At 40.9% G+C, this 15,570-nt stretch overlaps 1 protein-coding gene across 10 annotated transcripts in view; it reads right to left on the bottom strand.

Annotated features, from left to right (window-relative positions):
* The window catches only part of LOC122554676 (uncharacterized), a 282,146-nt gene that overhangs the window by 117,886 nt on the left and 148,690 nt on the right, over positions 1-15,570 (bottom strand). For 5 of the 10 annotated variants that reach the window (XM_087996227.1, XM_087996232.1, XM_087996228.1 and 2 more), the window contains 3 exons: positions 14,474-14,625; positions 12,020-12,140; positions 490-620 (listed from right to left, as the gene is read on the bottom strand). In XM_087996227.1, coding sequence (XP_087852353.1) covers positions 490-620; positions 12,020-12,140; positions 14,474-14,625 — 404 coding nt within the window. The remainder of the gene's footprint in view (positions 1-489; positions 621-12,019; positions 12,141-14,473; positions 14,626-15,570) is intronic. The other 5 variants (XM_043700053.2, XM_043700054.2, XM_087996233.1 and 2 more) reach the window with 3 other exon arrangements.

The following is a 15,570-nucleotide window of genomic DNA, read 5'->3' as shown; positions in this document are numbered from 1 at the left end:
TCTGGTCTTTATATGCCAATGAGCAATGTTTAAGACAATATAAAATGGCATCAGCAAACAGAAAATTTACAACTCCATCTCTGTCGGTAACAGAAGGCTGGATTTATTCAACTGCTCTGCTGATCATGGCTTCCAAACCTCCAAATAGATTAATTCTCCAAACTGAATTAAAAATAAAAAAAATTGACTCGACTTTTGTTCAACGTGTTTTGTAAATGACAGATGTCAAACTGTTTAAAAGGAAAACACACCATACGCATGATTTTATTGTAAAAGTTGACATAAAATACTACTAGCCTGACTATAAAGCACATAGTGGAGGATTGCTCCATGACATTTCAGAATATTAATTGCTCAAACTCACTTTTTTCTTCTAAACTATATTTACCAAACAACATTTCTATTACATTCTTGGTCTTTTCATAACAAGAACTGTCCTACATCAAGCTACTCACAAAACTGGAACCAGTTCACCCTTTTGATCCTTACCTGATGGAATTCTATTCTGGCACGGAGCTGTGCTTTGCCCTCCAGGTCCTGATAGCGCTCTTCCAGCATTAGGATTTGTTCCTGCAGTCTGTTCCGTTCTAGTTCGAGCTCCTCAACAACTGTCCTCAATCCTGTATAATTATAATCGCATTACTGCAAATTACTGAGATGAAAATTAAACCACAATCATCATAGGATATAAGGTGTAAATTTCTTGATAGAATAATTAATAAATACTGAGATCACCTTTCTGAACCAAATTTATTCAAAGACCTTGGGCTTGATTTTTGCTGTAGAATGAACAGCAAGGTGAGCAGCACTGATCACAATTAACAACAAGTTCCTTTTAATCAGATGTGGAACATGGCTGTCGCTAGCAAGGTTGATATTTGTTGCACATCTCTAACTGACTTTTACCTGATGCAATCTGAAATGGACTAGAGAACCAGTTAAGAATCAATCACATTTCTGAGGATATGGAGTCATATCAGACCTGGTAGGGATGGCAGATTTCTTTTCCTAAAGCTCATCAGTAAACCAGATGGGATCTTATGCCAATCAGCTATTAGATCAGCCTTTTTATAATTCCAGATTTTTATTAAGTTCTAATTTAAGATGGTGAGACTCAAGAGCCCATGTTCCCACAGCATTGGGTTGGGGCTATAGATTGTTGGTCCAGTGACATCATCACAACTCCTCCACCTTGCCTAAAACTGTGCAGTTAAGCATGGAAATCACGAAGTCCCAACTACCAAATTCGTCCAGAAGCTTTAATCAGTATGTTGCACAGACTAGGCAAAATATATTGAAAGGTGTGAAACTAGCATATTTAACCCAATGGATACCCAGAAAACAGGTTAGCAAAGGTTCAGAAACTCAGCAGATTTGGCAATATCTGTGACTGAAGAGTCACGAAGAGTCATACCAGACTCAAAATGTTAACTCTGTTTCTCTGTCCGAAGATGCTGCCAGGTTTACTGGAATACCAGCACTTTTTGTATTTACTTCAGATTTCCAGCATCCACAGTATTTTGTTTTTATTCCAGAAAAGGTTCAGGCTTGTCCTTTATATAATAGAATAACCAAGCTTTGTTCGATAGAAATTATTTATAGGACATGGAAAACTGACTCATCCAAGTGGAGGAGTCTTATTTCTTTAGATTTTAATTATTGTTGGGGGATTTTAAAAACAAAATATTGATTTAAATGTTCTTGTTTTTTTTAATCTCTCTCTCTCTCTCTCTCTCACACACACACACACAACCCCATTTTTCTTTATTTTCTGTTCCTGATTTGAAACTAAAATATTCTGAGAGCTCCTAATTCAAAAGCTATGCTGTTAATTAATGGATCTTCAGTCTGGTTGTTTAAAACAATAAACAAAGAACAGAACATCATAAGACAAGGCCTTTCAGTCCAACAAGACTGCGCTGACTCTTTCTAAACTAAAAATCTTTTGCTTCAGTGCGGTCTATAATGTTCTGTCCCCGGCCTATTCATGTATCTGTCAAGATGCCTCTTAAGTGTTGCTATTGCAATCACCTCCACCATCTCCTCTGGCAGCACATTCCAGACACTTACCACCCTGTGTAAAAACTTACCTCTCATCTCCTTTAAACTTACTCACTTTTACCTTAAACCTATGTCCCCCTAGTAACTTTCCATGGTAGACATTTCTACCTTGGAAAGAGAAAGATTTTATTTGACCTGCTCACTTTGGTGCAAGATTTCATGCATGGTCATTTCTTGTGAAAGTTTCTGTGGAAATTTGATGGCAAGCCCTTAAACAAAAAATATTCAGCGGATAGGCAAGACTAGCATTTCTTGCCCATCATTGGGTACACTTCAGTAGTGAGTGATGAGCTGTCTTCCTGAACAGCTGTGCTGGGGATACACCCACAATATGATTTGGAAGGGAGTTCCAGGACCTTGCTCCAGTGACACTGAACAGGTGACGTTATATTTCCAAAGTCAGAAGTCACATGACACCAGGTTATTTTCCAACAGGTTTATTTGAAATTGTCAGGTGACAAAGGAGCAGTGCTTTGAAAGCTTGTGATTTCAAATAAACCTGTTGGACTATAACCTGGTGTCATGTGACTTCTGATTTTGTCCATCCCAGTCAGGCATTGGCATTTCCCCTTCATGATATATTTCCAAGTCAAAACAGTAAATGGTATGGAGGGAAGTTTGAAAGTGGTGGTATCCCCATGTATCTGCTGCCCTTGACCTTCTGGATGGAAGTGGTCAAGGGTTTGCAAGATGCTACCTCAGGATCTGTGGTGAATTCCTGCAGCGCATTTTGTAGATAGTACATGCTCAGTGTCAGTGATTGTAAAAACTGATAACTGTGGATGCGGTGCCAAATCAAACAGACTGCTTTCTCCTTGATGTTGTCAAGCTTCTTAAATGTTGTTAGAGCTGCATCCATCCAGGCAAGTTCAGAGTATTCCACTTCACTCTTGACTTTGACTTTTAGGTAGTGGACAGACTCTGGGGAGTCAGGTGATAAGTTATTTGACGGTAATGAATAGCTGGTGCTGTTGGTTTGCTGCTGAGCGCAAAATCTGGCCATTTGTTTACATGTATTTTGGATTACACTCATGAGCTTATAAGGCTATAATTAACAAGTTGCAACTTTGCTCCACATGTTCGATGAATATAGAAACATGAAAACCAGAAATATCACAAGCCTTTACACAATTTAATCCATCATATGGATAATGTTTCACGCTCTCCAACATGCTGAAACTCTGAAAACTATGGACCAGAAATCCTCTACTCTTCTGTTTTCAAAGATGAAGAGCTAAGAGAAAGAGAAGAGTGACTGAATCAACATAAAAATAAAGGAGTCAAAAAGTCTGGTGCCTTTTGACACTGATCTCCAAAATCTGCAGTCCTCACTTTCTCCCATAAAAATAAAGGAGTCAGAAGAGAACAAGTGGTGAATGAGGGAAGTTAGAAATGCAATGAAGTAAAAGGGAGGACAGAAAAAAAGGAAATTGAATCAGATGTGGAAGTTCATGTACGAGGAAAAGAGGAAGTAAAGTTGGTGAGCAACATATAAAGGCTTCTGAGAAAGTGAAACGTTAAAGGGAAAATAACAGATGGAAGGACATGATTTACGCTTTTGGCGGGGGGGGAGAAGAAAGGTTTGACTAAAGTGTAGAGGAGGGGAAGGACAAATAATCAAAAGAAAATAATCCACTAATAGTGTTTGGCCAAGTAAGAATAGTTTCCGGTTGAAAGGCTAAGCTTGGAGAGGGCTGAGAAGCAATAATGAACAAGCAAAGTGATATAAGTACCTAGGCAAGTATTATGAAGGAGTAGGTGTGTACTGTAGAGATGGAAATGTGTTGCTGGAAAAGCGCAGCAGGTCAGGCAGCATCTAGGGAACAGGAGAATCGACGTTTCGGGCATTAGCCCTTCTTCATTCCTGAAGAAGGGCTAATGCCCGAAACGTCGATTCTCCTGTTCCCTAGATGCTGCCTGACCTGCTGCGCTTTTCCAGCAACACATTTCCATCTCTGATCTCCAGCATCTGCAGACCTCACTTTGTCCCCTAGGTGTGTACTGTACCTTTGAGAGAGAGAAGAAGCTAGCAAGGACTGAAAGCACAGAGTGTACTGATCAATTTAAAAATGTAACATTTGGTTGACACAAATTGCTGTTGCCATGGTACAAAAACAAATTCAAATTCAGCCAATCAGTTTAAATTATGCCCCAGATACCAAAATTCAATCAAATTTGAATTTAATGTTTTGACAACATCAAACCAATAAAATGATCTGATGTTTTGGGGTATAAAACCAGACATTTTGAACAGTTAGGGAGAATAGCAAAGAGTACCCACAAGTAAAGACTGCCTGCAGAATAGCTCTCTGAAGGCCGAACAAGAGACAACCCAGGAAAACACAGAGGAAGATCTACAGAGGAAAATATACAAAGAAGAATCAACAAAGCTGACTGGTTTTCAAATGTGATTTTTTCTGTAAATCTTAATCGGACCAGTATTGTAGAGTGGGAGGTAAAAGATAGGTTTAAGAGAAAGGAGTTGTAAATAGTTGTCTAATGTTCTCGTTTGGACTTAAAGAATTAAAATTATTAAATTTTACTTTAAGTAGTGGCATCTGAGATGGTTCTTTGCCTCTCAAAATTTAACACATTATGGTACAAGGTGAGCTTCTCTGTGTGTCGGGTTTAAATTAGCAGAGGGGTTTACCCTGTGTCATAAACACAAGGATAAGGACAAGGAAGCTGTCCAAGTACGAATACAAAGAGGCCTGAGAAAACAAGCAGATGAATTAAGTAAATATATCTGCATCACATAATTGAGAAGACAATTGGAATTTTGGTCTTCAGTGATTGGGAGTTGGAGTTTAAAACAGGAAAGTCTTGTCATGACTGTGCAGAGTTCTGGTGAGTTTACACTTGGAATTCTATGCATAGCTTTAGTCCCTGCATTCCATAAAGGATATACTGTCATTGAAGGCTATTCAAAAGAAATGCATGAGGCTAATTCCAGGGATGAAGGGTTTCATTTATCCAAGGCAGTTGAACAAATCTGGCCTTTATTCATTAGCTTTTAGAAGTAGTAAGGATGACTTTATTGAAACATATAAAATTCTGAGGGGGCTTAACAGGATAGATGCTGAGAAGATGTTTCAATTAGTCGGGTAAACCTTGAACTTAGGATCTTATCATAATCAAACTAAAGAGGCCCTTCAACCCATCATAGAACATAGTACATAGAACAATACAGCACAGAACAGGCCCTTCGGCCCACGATGTTGTGCTGAACATTTGTCCTAGCTTAAGCACCCATCCATGTACCTACCCAATTGCTGCTTAAAGGTCACCAAAGATTCTGACTCTACCACTCCCACAGGCAGCGCATTCCATGCCCCCACCACTCTCTGGGTAAAGAACCTACCCCTGACATCTCCCCTATACCTTCCACCCTTCACCTTAAATTTATGTCCCCTTGTAACACTCTGTTGTACCCGGGGAAAAAGTTGCTGACTGTCTACTCTATCTATTCCTCTGATCATCTTATAAACCTCTATCAAGTCACCCCTCATCCTTCGCCGTTCCAACGAGAAAAGGCCTAGCACTCTCAACCTATCCTCGTACGACCTATTCTCCATTCCAGGCAACATCCTGGTAAATCTTCTCTGCACCCTCTCCAAAGCTTCCACATCTTTCCTAAAGTGAGGCGACCAGAACTGCACACAGTACTCCAAATGTGGCCTAACCAAAGTCCTGTACAGTTGCAACATCACTTCACGACTCTTGAATTCAATCCCTCTGCTAATGAACGCTAATACACCATAGGCCTTCTTACAAGCTCTATCCACCTGAGTGGCAACTTTCAAAGACCTATGAACATGGACCCCAAGACCCTAAGAACCCTACCGTTAACCCTGTATTCCGCATTCTTATTTGTCTTTCCAAAATGGACAACCTCACACTTGGCAGGGTTGAACTCCATCTGCCACTCCTCAGCCCAGCTCTGCATCATATCCAAGTCCCTTTGCAGCCGACAAGAGCCCTCCTCACTATCCACAACTCCACCAATCTGCATATCATCTGCAAATTTACTGACCCACCCTTCGACTCCCTCATCCAAGTCATTAATAAAAATTACGAACAGCAGAGGACCCAGACCCTGCGGAACTCCACTTGTAACTGGCTTCAGGCTGAATATTTACCATCTAACACCACTCTCTGACTTCGACCGGTTAGCCAGTTTTCTATCCAATTGGCCAAATTTCCCTCTTTCCCATGCCTCCTGACTGCATCAAGACTGCACCAACAAAATTACTTTAAATTTACATTAGTCCCACTTTCTAGCGCTTGGTCTATAGTCTTGAATGTTACAACATGTCAAGTGCTCATCTAAGCACTGCTCAAATATTGTAAGGTATCTCCCCTCCACTACCTTCCCAGGCAGTGCATTCCAGATTCCAATCGCCCTCAGAATGAAAAACCTTAACCTCAAATCCCATCTAAATCTCCTGCCTTTCACCTTAGAAGTATGCCCCCATGTTACTGACCTTTTAACTAAGGGGTACAGCTGCTTTCTATCCACATTGTCTATGCCCCCCATAATCTTATCCACCTCAATCAGCTCCCCATTCAGCTTTGTCTGCTCCAAAGAAAACAACTCGAGCTTTTCCAGCCTCTCTTCATATCCTTGCTCCATGCAAGGCAACAGTTGAAAATGTGGTGCTGGAAAAACACAGAAGGCCAGGCAGCATCCAAGGAGCAGGAGAATCGACATTTCGGGCATAAGCCCTTCTTCAGGAAGAAGGGCTTATGCCCGAAACATCGATTCTCCTGCTCCTCGGATGCTGCCTGGCTTGCTGTGTTTTTCCAGCACCACATTTTTCAAATCTGGTATCCAGCATCTGCAGTCCTCACTTCCTCCATGCAAGGCAACAGCCTGGTGGAATCCCTTCTTCCAGTGCAATCACATCTTTCTTCTAATGTGATGACCAGAACTACACACAGTACTCCAGCTGTGGCTTAACCAAAGTTGTACACAGCTTCAATATAACCAGGCTGCTCTTTTGATCAGCATCATAACTGATAAAGGCAAATGCCCCGAACACCTTCTTAACTACCCCGAATACCCCGAACACTTCTTAACTAACTCGTCCTGTTGCCTTCCGGGATTTGTGGACAAGCACCCCAGGATCTTTCTGTTTCTCTGAGATTCTTAGTGTCCTGCCATTCATTGAAGGCACCACCTCACCTCTTCTGAAGTGTATCACCTCACACTTTTCAGGAATAAAGTCCATCTGCCACCAAGCTGCTCTTCTGAAGAATGCAACTGTAATTTAAGACCTTTCTCAATGTCAACCACCTGGCCAATCATGTTATTCACAAATTACTTATCATTCCTCCTACATTCTCTTCTATATAATTTATATATATATATCACAAACAATGAGGGACTCACCATTGATCCCTGTGTATGCCACTGAACACCAACTTCCAGCCACACAAATAGCCTTTACCTCCATCCTCTGCTTCCCACCAGAAAACCAATTTTGGATCCATCTTACCAAGTTACCATGGACCCATGTGCTTTTATCTTTTTTAAAAAAATCAGCCTCCCAGTGGAAGTATGAATGTCTGGAATTACATAGAACATAGAAGAATACAGCGCAGTACAGGCCCTTTGACCCTCGATGTTGCGCCGATCCAAGCCCACCTAACCTATACTAACCCACTATCCTCCATATACCTATCCAATGCCCGCTTAAATGCCCATAAAGAGGGAGAGTCCACCACTGCTACTGGCAGGGCATTCCATGAACTTACGACTCGCTGAGTGAAGAACCTACCCCTAACTTCAGTCCTATATCTACCCCCCCTTAATTTAAAGCTATGCCCCCTTGTAATACCCGACTCCATACGCGGGAAAAGGTTCACACTGTCAACCCTATCTAACCCCCTAATCATCTTGTACACCTCAATCAAGTCACCCTTAAACCTTCTTTTCTCTAATGAAAACAGCCCCAAGTGTCTCAGTCTTTCCTCATACGATCTTCCTACCATACCAGGCAACATCCTGGTAAACCTCCTCTGCACCCGTTCCAGTGTCTCCACATCCTTCCTATAGTATGGCGACCAAAACTGCACACAATACTCCAGATGCGGCCGCACCAGAGTCTTATACAACTGCATCATGACCTCAGGACTCCGGAACTCAATTCCTCTACCAATAAAAGCCAGTACGCCATATGCCTTCCTCACCGCACTATTTACCTGGGTGGCAACTTTCAGAGATCTGTGTACATGGACACCAAGATCCCTCTGCTCATCCACACTACCAAGTATCCGACCATTAGCCCAGTACCCCATCTTTTTGTTATTCTTCCCAAAGTGAATCACCTCACACTTAGCTACATTGAATTCCATTTGCCACCTTTCTGCCCAGCTCTGCAGCTTCTCTATATCCTGCTGTAACCTGCCACATCCTTCCTCACTGTCAACAACTCCTCCGACTTTCGTATCATCCGCAAACTTGCTCACCCAACCTTCTAACCCTTCATCCAGGTCATTTATAAAAATGACAAACAGCAATGGTCCCAAAACAGATCCTTGCGGAACACCGCTAGTGACGGCACTCCATGAAGAAACTTTGCCATCAACTACTACCCTCTGTCTTCTTCCATCCAGCCAATTCCTAATCCAAACCTCCAACTCACCCTCAATGCCATATCTCCGTATTTTCTGCAGTAGCCTACCATGGGGAACCTTATCAAACGCCTTACTAAAATCCATATATACCACATCTACCGCTTTCCCCTCATCAACCTCCTTCGTCACCTTTTCAAAGAATTCAATAAGGTTTGTGAGGCACGACCTGCCCTTCACAAAACCATGCTGACTATCCTTGATCACATTATTAGTTTCCAGATGTGCATAAATCCTATCCCTTACAATTCTCTCTAAGACTTTGCCCACAACAGAAGTGAGACTCACCGGCCTATAGTTACTAGGGTTATCCCTACTCCCCTTTTTGAACAAGGGAACCACATTTGCTATCCTCCAGTCTTCTGGCACTACTCCTGTAGACAAAGAGGACATAAAAATCAAGGCCAATGGCTCTGCAATCTCCTCCCTTGCTTCCCAGAGAATCCTAGGATAAATGCCATCAGGCCCAGGGGACTTATCTATTTTCACCTTTTCCAGGATTTCCAACACCTCTTCTCTACATACCTCAAAGCCATCCATTCTACTTATTTGTGACTCAGTATTCACATCGACGACAATGCCCTGTTCCTGAGTAAATACTGAAGAAAAGTATTCATTCAGTGTCTCCCCAATCTCTTCCGCCTCCACACGCAACTTCCCACTACTATCCTTGACTGGACCTATTCCTACCCTAGTCATTCTTTTATTCCTAACATACCTATAGAAAGCCTTAGGGTTTTCCCTAATCCTACCGACTAAGGACCTTTCATGTCCCCTCCTTGCTGCTCTTAGCTCTCTCTTCAGGTCCTTCCTGGCTACCCTATAACTCTCAATCGCCCCAATTGAACCTTCACGTCTCATCTTGAGATAGGCCGCCCTCTTCCATTTAACAAGGGATTCCAATTCCTTATTAAACCACGGCTCCCTCGCACGACCCTTTCCTCCCTGCCTGACAGGTACATAATTATCAAGGACACTCAATAGTTGCTCCTTGAACAAGCTCCACATATCATTTACACTCTTGCCTTGGAGTCTACTTTTCCAAGCCACACATCCTAAGTCATGCCTCACCGCATCATAATTTCCCTGACCCCAGCTATAACTCTTGCCCTGTAGTACACACTTATCCCTCTCCATCACGAGAGTAAAAATCACCGAATTATGGTCACTATCCCCAAAGTGCTCACCTACCTCTAATTCTAACACCTGGCCTGGTTCGTTACCCAGAACCAAATCCAGTATGGCCTCACCTCTTGTTGGCCTGTCTACATATTGTGTCAGGAAACTCTCCTGCACACATTGAACAAACACTGACCCATCTAACGAACTTGAGCTATAGCTTTCCCAATCAATATCAGGAAAGTTAAAGTCCCCCATAACAACCACCCTATTACTGTCACTCATCTCCTGAATCACCTTCCCTATCCTTTCTTCAATGATTCTAGGACTATTAGGAGGCCTGTAAAAGACTCCTAACAGGGTGACCTCACCTTTCCTATTCCTAACCTCAGCCCAAACTACCTCAGATGGCAAGTCCTCATCCATCGTCCTTTCCACCACTGTAATACTATCTTTGACAAGCAATGCCACACCTCCCCCTTTTTTACCCCCACCTCTGACCCTACTAAAACATTTAAATCCTGGAACCTGCAACAGCCAATCCTGTCCCTGTTCTAGCCATGTCTCCGTAATAGCCATAACATCGAAGTCCCAGGTACCAACCCACGCTGCAAGTTCACCTACCTTATTTCGTATACTTCTTGCATTGAAGTATACACACTTCAAGCCACTTTCCTGTTTACAGGCACCCTCCTTTGAAATTGATGCCATGTTCCTAACCTCCCTACACTCCAGGCCCTGCACCCTGAAGCTACAATCTGGGTTCCCATGCCCCTGCAGAGTTAGTTTAACCCCCCCCCAAGAGCACTAGCAAACCTCCCCCCAAGGATACTGGTGCCCCTCAGGTTCAGGTGTAGACCATCCTGTTTATAGAGGTCCCACCGTCCCCAGAAAGAACCCCAGTTATCCAAAAACCGGAATCCCTCCCTCCTGCACCATCCCTGTAGCCACGCATTTAAGTGTTCTCTTTCCCTATTCCTCGAATCTCTATCACGTGGCACAGGTAACAAACCAGAGACAACAACTCTGTTCGTTCTAACTCTGAGCTTCCAACCTAGCTCCCTGAAAGCCTGTCTAACATCCTCGGCACTCCTCCTACCTATGTCGTTGGTGCCAATATGGACCACGACTTCGGGTTGCTCCCCCTCCCCCTCCAGGACCCGGAAAACACGATCAGAGACATCACGTACCCTTGCACCTGGGTGGCAACATACCAAACGTGAGTCTCTCTCGTTCCCACAAAAATTCTTTACCTGAGTGTGCTGTGGAGGCTAGATCTCAAAATATTTAAACAGACATTGGATTGAGTTGAGGGTTACAAAGACCTGGCACAAAAGAGGAGTTCAGGCCTACAGTAGATCAGTCTGTAGAATGGCAGACTGACATGAGGGCTGAATGGCCTACTGCTGCTCTTATTTATTGTGTTTTTATGTTCTTATAAACATCTCATACTTGGCTTTCCCAGGATAATTGGAAAGGTGTAGTATAAATCGAAAAGAAGGGAGCTTTTAACTGAGAATAAATACCTGGGCAAAGAGATTTGCAGTTTTGCAATGCATCTTGAATTACAATATGCACAGGCTAGCATTACAGCTCTGTCAAAATGTGCACTCGTTTGCATAATACCTTGGTGAAGTTAATACACGTGAATTGTTTGTAGATTGATGATAAATGTCTACAGTAATGATGCTCTCACAGCAGTTTGTTTCTGACAATACTTGAGCTGTAACTGTTTGGCTGTATTCTTTTCTTTTCTTTTCAGTCGGTACGTTTTATAAAACAGCCACCTATGCTACTTGTATACTGATCTATCTTGAACTACTTAGTTTATGCCAGATCACAGAAAAAAAGACAAGGAATAGTCAGTATTTGGATTAATTCTCAACTCCTTTGCCATTTAATTGTGCAGTGAAACAAAAACAGTGGAACTTGATCTGAATATTTAAACACTTAGTCAGATTATACCTTGTAAGGAAAACTAGCCAGTTTATCCAGCATGCGCATGCTCTTTATTTTATAATGTCAAATTTCAATGCCACAAATTTCAGAAGGGGGGCAAAAAAAATCCAAACAACACTACAATTAGAATGTGCCAACAAATAAAATAGGTCATTTAAACAAAAACTCCAAATATTTAACAAATGCACCACAAAATTCATGTAATGTGTGCATGCTTTCCATAACTGTCTAGTGGGTATCACACCTGTATGATGGGAAGTGTACTTTGGCCACAAACCTCCCAAGTTCTCCCCTTCAGTGTTGTCAGCATTATCCACACTAACGCTGGATTCTTCAAAATATTGTTTCTCATATTCATAGTCGACCTAAAATAAAATTACATTTACTTGTTTGCAGATGCAACTTACAAAACAATTGTCTGTCTCATTTCATCCAAACTCCTTCCTCATCTGGACACCATACTAAGTAGACAATCAGCATTTTAAACTTTCCTCAGTTTGTTTCAAAGTCAAACAACATTAACAGCAACAAATCAATGTCAAATAAAACAAAGATCTTCAGCTTCATAATTTTAATGCAGATTTTTCAATTTATTTAGATATTGCACTTAAATGATTTGTAAATTATCTGAAACCAATTGATATGCTAGTTTCACTGCATACAAGAGAGATTGCAAACTGATAGCTTCATAGAATGTTCCAGCAGAGGAGTCAGTGGAGCCCAAAGTGCCTACAATGGTTAATTGGTAAAGCTATTTTAATATTCATGCAAAAAGCTGGCAAAAATTACCAGCTCAAAGTTATCAACATTGTAAATGTTCCCTGTGTTCCCAAAATGTATTAAAATATTTTAAATATATGTTAAAAAGAGAACAACCAATACCAGTGTATTAGATTACAATATGATAAAATGTAGGAGTAAAAGTAGACCATGGATCCCATCAAGCCCAGTTTGCCATTCAATGAGATCACAGCTGATCTGATAATCCTCAACTTCATTTTTCCCTGCATCTTTCCATAATCTTTGATCATCTTAATGGTGAGAAATCTAGACCTGAATATACTTAACAACTCAAAGCCCTCAATAGCTCTTCAGGATCAAGAATTCCATAGATTCGCCATTGGAGAAAAAAATTCCTCATTTGTCTTAAATGGGCGACTCCTTGCTCTGAGATTACACCCTCTGGTCCTAGACTCTTCAACAAGGGAATCAACCACTTCACATTTACCTTGGGAAACCGCTCAAGAATTTTGCATGTTTCATTAAGGTCTCCTTTCATTCTTCCAAACTCCAATAAGCACATGCCTAACTTATTCAATGTCTCCTCATAACAAAATACCCAGGACGAAATTAGTGTAGCTTCTCTGGACTGCCTCCAATGCCAGTGTAGCCTGCCTTGGATAATGGGTTCAAAATTGTTCACTCTATTCCAATAGTAGTGTAACAAGTCGAGAACGTGGTGCTGGAAAAGCACAGCAAGTCAGGAAGGGCACTTGCTTGAAACATCGGTTCGCCTATTCCTCAGGTGCTGCCTGACCTGTTGTGCTTTTTCAGCATCACACTCAACTCTGATCTCCAGCATCTGTGGACTTCACTTTCTCCTTGTGGTGTAACTAGTGCCATGTATAGTTTTAACAAGATCGCCCCGATTTTAGAGACCATTCCTTTTGGAAAAAGGCATTTCATTTACCTTCTCTAGTATTCACTGAACTTGAGTGCTTTTTTTTGTGATTTATTGACTCCCAAATCCTTTTGTATTCAACTTTCTATAGTCCTGTTTTTAAATAATATCCAGCTCCCCTACCGTTCCTGCCAAAGTGCATAACCCCATATTTTCCCACATTGTATTCCAACTGCTAATTTTTAAACAAAATTATTTCCAGGATGAAGGCATCACTTGCCAGGTCAACATTTAATGCCAATTCCAGAGGGCCATTAAGAGTCAACCACATTGTTGTGGGTCTGGAGTCACATGTAGACCAGGTAAAAGCAGCAGTTTCCTTGTCTAAAAGACATGAGTGAACTAGATGTGTTTTTCCAATAATCAACAATGGACTCATGGTCATTATTAGATTCTTAATTCCAGACTTTTATTGAATTCAAATTCCACATCTGCCATGCATTGATTGAAACACAGGCCCCAGAACATTATCTGGGTCTCTGAGTTAACAGTCCAGCAATAATACCACTAGGTCATTGCCCTCCATTCCTCTTCTAAGTTACATACATTCCCTTTTATATATATTCAATAATTGTGGTCAGAGTACTGATTCCTATGGCACTCCATTAGTTACAATTTGCTATCTTAAACTTCCCTTTATTTCTGTCTTTTATTAGTTAGCCAATTCTTTGTCCATACTACCTCCAAATTCATGGGCTCTTAACTTGCATGCAGTACCTTATCTTTCAGAAATCCAAATATATTGTCTTCTGGAAATCCAAACATAAATTAGCTCATTCTAACTTAGAATAAAGCACTGAAAATAAATAGTAAAAGATAAAGGCATTTAATTTTAGCAAAGGTCACTACGTTCAAAATATCTACGTTCTCAAAATTAGTGCAAGCTTAATTTAGTCTTTGCTAAGTGTAACAATAACATATGGCCATATAATAGAAAATGCCAAGCACATTAGCTGCATAAACTTCACAAAATGAGAAATTTAAAGTCAAAGAATGCCTATCAGCCTCATCACATACCTTGAGATTTTGACTGTCTCTGGCGCATTTCTCCCTTCCTTGGTGCTGTCCTAGCCTTCGAAGTTGTACCAGTTCCTCCTCCAGCTCCTGCTGTCCTGAGACCAAAGCTGGATCAGAGCAGCCAGGAAAGAACCAGTCATCCTCAATCAGTTTTGTGCCACAGGAAGACAAGTCATTCAGACAGACAGCATGAGCATAGGCGCACGCGCGCGCACACACACACACATCCCAGTGACTGTTCACCATCTTATGACTTTCCCAAAGTGAAATCATTTCAGATTTGATTATTTATTGTTTATTTATTGACTTCAAAATTGTTCAAGTCGTAACAAAGTTAAATTCACATTGGTATTACTTGTTCCTAGAAAATCAAACTGATTTATGCACTAATTTTAGTTTCAGAATCATTGCAACACTGTTATACTTGCACTTAGTTTATATTAAATTGAATGAACAAAAGGGATGAGATATTGTACCATATTAGATTAGATTAGATTAGATATGTTTGCAATTGCCAATGCAATGACAGTAGGAAAATATTTTTGATTACCCAAGCACCACAGCCTCACTGAAAAATAATGTTAAATCATTTTGCTTAATTTAGATTTTAAAAACTTCTTACATTTTATCTCCGATGTTTTGGTTCAGTAAGAAATTACAATTTAATTATGAAATATGTAGATCTTAAAGGGATTTTTAACAGAAGAGAAAATTTTACTAAATATCATGGAAAAAATTAAACTTTTAATTGCGATAGGGAATGTAAATCATTGAACGTTAATACTTTCAGGCGTATTGTTTGTGTCTATTTCTGAACGAGCATTTTGCAACTAGCATTTTGCATCAAACATTGCCGTACACATAGTAGCTGAAAATGTGTTGCTGGAAAAGCGCAGCAGGTCAGGCAGCATCCAAGGAACAGGAGAATCGGCGTTTCGGGCATAAGCCCTTCTTCAGGAAACTATGTACACATAGTAGCCATTGTTTATGCTTAGAATATCACTACCTGCCCTACTAAATAAAACTAAGTGCATTAAACCACTCTCATTCGTTGCAAACTGAGGGTGTTTCTCAATGGGGCACAAACGTGAAGCACT

The sequence above is a fragment of the Chiloscyllium plagiosum genome, unplaced genomic scaffold (assembly GCF_037043375.1).
Source record: "Chiloscyllium plagiosum isolate Xiang-an unplaced genomic scaffold, Cpla_swu_hap1 HiC_scaffold_18, whole genome shotgun sequence".
NCBI lineage: Eukaryota > Metazoa > Chordata > Chondrichthyes > Orectolobiformes > Hemiscylliidae > Chiloscyllium > Chiloscyllium plagiosum.
Note: the sequence above shows the minus strand (reverse complement) of the source record. Positions and strands in the feature narration are given on the sequence as shown.